The 6,563-nt window shown below is 41.4% G+C and overlaps 1 protein-coding gene across 6 annotated transcripts in view; it reads left to right on the forward strand.

The window, feature by feature from the left end:
- Positions 1 to 6,563, forward strand: part of Spec2 (CDC42 small effector protein Spec2) — a 92,374-nt gene that overhangs the window by 67,339 nt on the left and 18,472 nt on the right. For all 6 annotated transcript variants that reach the window (XM_011501350.1, XM_011501355.1, XM_011501353.1 and 3 more), the window contains one exon: positions 5,011 to 5,308. In XM_011501350.1, coding sequence (XP_011499652.1) covers positions 5,054 to 5,308 — 255 coding nt within the window. In that variant the 5' untranslated portion in view covers positions 5,011 to 5,053. The remainder of the gene's footprint in view (positions 1 to 5,010; positions 5,309 to 6,563) is intronic.

The raw sequence follows: 6,563 nt of genomic DNA on the forward strand, positions 1-6,563 counted from the left end.
TCTTTCCCTTTATCATTAAGAATATCGTTCGATATTTTCATTTGTGCTTTCATCAAGCTTTAAACGTTTAATACTTATCGGCCTAATTAACCATCGATCGCAACGGAATATCATAATGCGCAAAGTGACTTGGCGATAAACGAGCAAATATTCCAAAATGATTGAAATTTCCACGCCAAGGTAAAAGATGGTAATTGTAATAATGAGGCAAGGGATTTGAAGTATCCTTAGTAATTAAAGATTTTTAATGTCATTATTGGCTTGCTAAATGATGAGGTAAACGAATGTTCTTAACTATCGTTAGATTCATTTGATGGGTGATGTTTAGACAGCTATCGATTAATCCGAGTGATTTTTGAAAATAGAAATGAATATTTCGACGCGTTATGGTGAATTTTATGTCCGGCATAATTTAAGTCGAAATATTCGAATCCTTACGGTTGAAAACGTCGAGCAAAGAAATTGACGATGAGTCGATAAAAAGCCAATACTATATTAAAATATCTTATCTTTATTATCTTTATTATTATGTTCTGCCCAATGTCATTATTCACATGAAATTCCTTCAACGTGGATTATATTATACACAATAAATATAATTTTACCGAATACGATTAAGAATGATTTTTGCTTTTTTGTTTTTGTTTTTAAAGCATTTTAAGGAATTCGATTATCGTTTTTAACATTTAATTAAACGAAAAGTAAACGAAAATTAAATTACGTTTGAAATTTATGAGCTTTAAACACATTATGTTATTATATTACAAGACATTTATCGTTGCTTTTTCAGTGTTCGACCTTGCCACTAAACATTTATATGCAAACGATCTCTTTCCCATTGTATAAAAATACGTAATATATCATTATATATTAATGGCTGATATTCTGATCACAAATTTTCTTAATTTCCCCGCACGTAGATCAACTAAGCAAATAAAGATCTCGATCCTGTATCCTTTATTAATCAATAATATTCTTATGAATAATCGACGATTATGTATAATACTAGGCGCGATCTTCAATCTACACGCGCGCGCGCGCACACACAAATATATACATAAATTAGACATTGATTAAATAAGAGTTGATTAGTTTGGTAAAAAGTCTTGTAAAATAAAAATATTAGACCTCGATAGACGCTATCGTAAATAATTTATTGCGTCGTATTCGCTCGTCATCGCTGGAAATAATATGTCCCGTACTAAGTGAGATACCACTACACTCCGGTTCCGGCGTTATTAAGATTCTTATCGCGTGCAAGTCATTTTTAAATAATTCATCAAATCGTTTAATTTTATAATCACAAACTCCAAAGATTAACGAATACTTAACGACTCTTATCGCTACGATCATTAAATAATACACGACTTAGCTAAATTGTAGCTATAAAAAGGGCCCGTTCGAGCAACGTTTACACACACGATCCTTTAATGCACGATAAAAAGTCCCGGGCTTTTCTTTAAATAAACATAATATAATACGCGTAAGGTCTGATTTAATAATTCGAGCTTCATTCGTTAAAGCTTAAAATGAAAATACCACTGCGGCCGTTGCTCCTTCCGTGCCTAACCATAATTGGCGAGCATAATTCGTCGATTATGAAAAATCCGTCGAACGCACTGGCACTGGCGCGCCCAGGGCAAGCTTATCGCGAGCCGGGTCGTCGATCTAGGATGTGAGGACGGGGCTCGCAAGCTCGCGCAAGCTCTCCCTCGTTATCGAAATGCGTATTCGTGGGCTGGCTCGCGTCATTATGGCCGAGGGGGCCTCGCTATCACTCCTCGGAAGTGCAATTTACACTGCGGTTCACCTCCCTCCCACCGTCCCGCCATCACCGTTAGTCGGGCGAAGCGAAACGCTCGGGCTTTTTCGGCTCGGGATGGAAAAGTGCCGCCCCCGCGCGTTGATCGTCCCGGCAACTGATTTATCGCGGGCCCCGCTGATTTATGCGCTCTCATAGGCGGCGATTTTCATTGTTACTTCTTATTCCGGCGTCTCGCGCCTTTCCCACTGATTTTATCGTCGGACGGGGGTCGAGGCGGCGGTGCCGATAGACGGAGAGGGGAGAGGGGAGAGAGAGGGGAGAGAGAGGGTGAGAGAGAGAGAGAGAGAGAGAGAGAGAGAGAGAGAGAGAGATGGCGAGATGGAGTGACGGAGGGAGAGAGAGGCAGGAGCCGCCGCCACGTCTCTCGTACGCTCGTACGCACTCTCGCGGCCTTTTTACTCACGGCCGGGCCGGCTGATCTTCCCCCCCCCCCCCCCTGGTTTTTTTTGCCTATGATTTATATTGGATGCGAAATTTTTTGATCGCAGGCTTTCTCAGATAGCGCGCGACGTTCCCTTTGCGCGTGCGACTCTCGGATACGAGAAAGCATTAGCTTGTTCTCGCGCGTCCACCCGTTCATTGTTCGCAACAAGCGTTTGATCAGCGCATTGCCGATGCGATTTTACACCTGCGCGAGTAAGATAAAACGAGGGGAATTTATAATTACGTAGTGGCTTTTAATATAAATTGGCAGGGCGTCGTGGCTGAAGTTGATGTTTAAATAAGGCCATTCGAGTCTAAGGATCCTCGAGAATTTTCGAAATTCCAAAGCAAATCGACGGATATTGCGATTGTATTCGCAGCCTCGTTCGGCTTGCGATTACCACTGTACAGCCACGACATTTGCACTTGTGTTTGCACTCGGAATAGATGTTGGATTCGGTATCGTAAACCTTAAGAAAATCGAGCCTTCTCCTTCTGCAACATTATTATTATTGTTGTTGTTGTTGTTGTTGTTGTTATTATTATCATTATTATCATTATTATCATTATTAACATTATCATTATTATTATCGCTATTATTATTATCATTATTATTATTATTATTATCATTATTATTATTGTTTGCGACGAAAGTAAGTGTTGAGGGCTGGAGAGACTGGCTGGAGAGACTGGACAGCTCGTATTTTTTATACACTCGAAGGGCATTGAGGTACGGATTAAAATAGTTTCTCATTGCTTTCGTACGACTTGCCATGATTAAACTCTTTGATTTTTAATTATAAACTGTAAATACTAGTGTGATTTACGAATTGATTCTCGACAAAGCGCTACCGTGCATCGTAAATTCTTTTGTTTCACTCTACTCGCCGCTCCAACGAATAGAATCGACGACATACCTTCATTATTATTACTATTATTACAAATATTATTGCTCATTCCTTTTCACTCAACTTTATTATCATCAACTAATTCCTTGGCTTACACTATGATGTTGGGGTAATTTATATTCTTATAAGCCCCTTTATAATTGAAATTGCAAATTGTCATAAATAACGTGGAATTAGGTGTATAATTAATTTTTTGTTAATTATAATGAACACGAAGTGATGGATAGATCGAGACAAACGCATTATCATATTGTACAGATTATTCTTTCTCTCTCGTCGTACTTATCAACGCGATATCAGGTAAGCCTCGCAGCTTTAATACTTTCCAACCAAGTCCGTTTATCTGTTATTTTAATGGACGTTAAAAGTTCATACGTTCACCAAACATCTTCCACGGCCATAAAAATTTTATTTAAATCTAATATCGATTTTCAATAAACTTGAGAAATTCATATAATCGACGTGCTGGGGATAGCCACCGCTCATAATGCTCGTAGGAGTTCGAGAAAATTGAAGGAAACCAATCCTATCTGCCCCAACGTATCTTTCTTACCAATCGGAACAAAGATAAAAATATGCGCCTTCAAAAGTTTTGCTCCCGTTTATACAAAACAATAGTTCATCGTTCAATATATTGTATTTATTAAGGTTCGAACAATCAGTTTCACACGTCCCTCAAAATGTTAATGCGCGAGCTCATGAAAGGTCTATTCGAAGAAAAATGTTCCGTATCGATCACACATTATCGTTCGTGGCATCGTTCCGCATGAAAGCTCACGATAACTTTTCACGTGTTTGGAAATCAGTTAAATTTCTTTATACCTACGTTTTGTAAAGTAAGTCATTAGAAAATGGGAGACGAAAAATCCATCATTTTTCAAATCATCCCAATGGAAATAAGTTTTAATCAGCGGCAACTCCCGCTTCGTTGTCCTTCCAATAATTCACCGACAACACCCAATTTCACTTGTCGATTTGGAACGTGAATTCATTGAACCTCGTAGTTGAAATGAATTTATAACGTCCGCAAAAATTTCTCCCCCTATTTTAAAGATTTAAGTGCTTATTTTTTTTTTTTTTTTTTTTTTTTTTTTTTTTTTTTTTTTGTTAGCACGCTTACTTGCATTTATACGCTCAAAGCATTCCACCGAACCGGAAAAAAGTAATTTACCATCGAATTTTCCATCATTTTATAGCGATAAAAAAGAACGGTGTCGTTCAGCTAAAAGCCTAAAGTTAGGAGTGTAAGATGTCAATGTCTTTGGCATTAGATCGTGTTCATAAATCCGTAGATATACGCGGCAATGAGAATAAATGTCCTCGTTCAAAATTATACCTCGTACAAGTCGTACACGCTCTGGTAATGATGGCGCGTGAGGGTCAGCTGTCTCAGCATCTCACAGGAATATTCTCGCAATATCCTCGGTCCAGGAATCATATAGACTATCGGTCGAGCCCCCCCCCCTCTCTCTCTCTCTCTCTCTCTCTCCACCTCTCGTAATTCCCTCCTCTATACGCCTCGAACACACGATCACGCTCGGCGAGCCATCAAGGTTCATCTCCTACATCCTCTGTACGACTCCCAGCGGGTCACAAACCGAGTCGACCCCCAAAGCCGCCACCTCCGCCACCTCCGTCACCTCCCCCACCTTCTCCCTCACCTCCCATCCATCCACGACCCGAGCCCGATCATCGGTCGTAATATTTCATTGCCCACCCGTCGGAGAGACGTTGTCGGACCGACCATCATCCGGCTACCAACAGGGCCAATTACCTCCCACCCCCCGTCACCGTCACAGCGGCGTTCCACGGTAGCGCAACTGATCTTCGGGCTCTTTGTTTGTCCTAACGCAGGCCGAGCCAAGTCGCAACGACGGCGCAGAATAAGGGCGGCAAGATGGCGAGCACGGGCGAGGTGTGGGTCCAGTGGTTCACGTGCTGCCTTACCCAGCAGCGACCCGGGGCGCGTAGCAAGCGCCAGAGGCCCCAGCAGAGGCTGAGGATAGACCGGAGCATGATCGGGGCCCCGACGAACTTCCAGCACACTGGTCACATCGGCACCGGTGACCTCGACATGGCCAGCGCCCACCTCAACGCCATCCAGAACCAGATGCAGGGCAAGGGCGGCTACGAGGCCTCTTTCGGTGTCAAGGTACGTTTTATTATCATTATCATGTCGGGCGTTATATCGTAGCAAACAACTCGGGCACGACAGTTACGGGCTCCTCGTCGGCTCGACGCTGGGCCCTTTTGTAAGATCGGATTATGCACTCCCGCGCTCCTTGTGCCCTTCATTGTGCACTGGTTGCGGTGTACGCGTGGGTGGGGTTTCCTAGATAGCAGCCGAATCGCCTCGCGACAGTTTAATCCTCTTTAATTAAGACGTTCAAATTGGGTGTTCGGTGAGGATGTTCGGTTAATTATTCCTCATGTTCTGATGTGGTGGGCAGACTGCCTCTGCCCGCTGCTCGACGCCAAGCCGAAGAATCCAAGTTTATTGCATTTAAAGTCGCTTTCGCTGGGTTCACCTGCAAATTTAATCTCAAGTTTCTATTCAAGAAACTCGCTACTGCGGCATTAATCCAACTTCACAAGTTTCTCTCTTCGTTCATACAGATACGTACGGTGTCTAGGTATTTATGTCTCTCTCTGTGTGCGCGAACAGCGCTCGCGTCATCCATGAGACAAATCGCGATTCAGTTTATTGCGGAAGAAGCTAGGCGTTCGTGAATATTGTCGAGGTCGAGCATCTTTTGGCTTTAGGATTAGTTCTTAGCGAATGTCGTCGTGAGTTAATGGTGAGATGAGTCAAATTCCGGGCCCCCGGCTCGTATCACAATCGGCCAACAATTTATCAATCACACATTGTTTAATATTCCTTTGAGAAAAGACGTTTTAACGGCATATCTCGATGAACACAAAAAGAAAAAAAACATTTGTCGATCTGAGAAAGAATAGACTGTTAGCTTTTCATGTTTTCCGTTACATCCTTCCTGGCTACTGTAAGAATACATGGAATTTCCATTAAATTCGGCATTTATTTAAAAAAAATCATTTTTAAAAAACGAAAGCAAGGAGCTTAAAGGATTATTGTCGAAGCTACTAACTTACATAAACAGGCAGGAGAAACACACTTATAAACGCGAGCCTTATTTTTCTTTTATTCTGTCAGCGAAACTGCAAGCATCTTTGATTAATACACAAGTGACAAGTTGTTGCTGTTAACATTTATTTGTCGCGTTATGTTCTAGTACTTTGTGTATCCTGTTTTAAAGATATCAAGTTGTATGTTTATAGCTTATTTAATTACGAAAGAGTAAATTATTTTACATAATGATACGTGCAAAGTGAATTGAAAATTAATTTCAAGGCAAATATCGAAAGTTTGAACAACGTATTAGTATTTG

Source organism: Ceratosolen solmsi, unplaced genomic scaffold (assembly GCF_000503995.2).
Source record: "Ceratosolen solmsi marchali unplaced genomic scaffold, CerSol_1.0 scaffold3, whole genome shotgun sequence".
Classification (NCBI taxonomy): domain Eukaryota; kingdom Metazoa; phylum Arthropoda; class Insecta; order Hymenoptera; family Agaonidae; genus Ceratosolen; species Ceratosolen solmsi.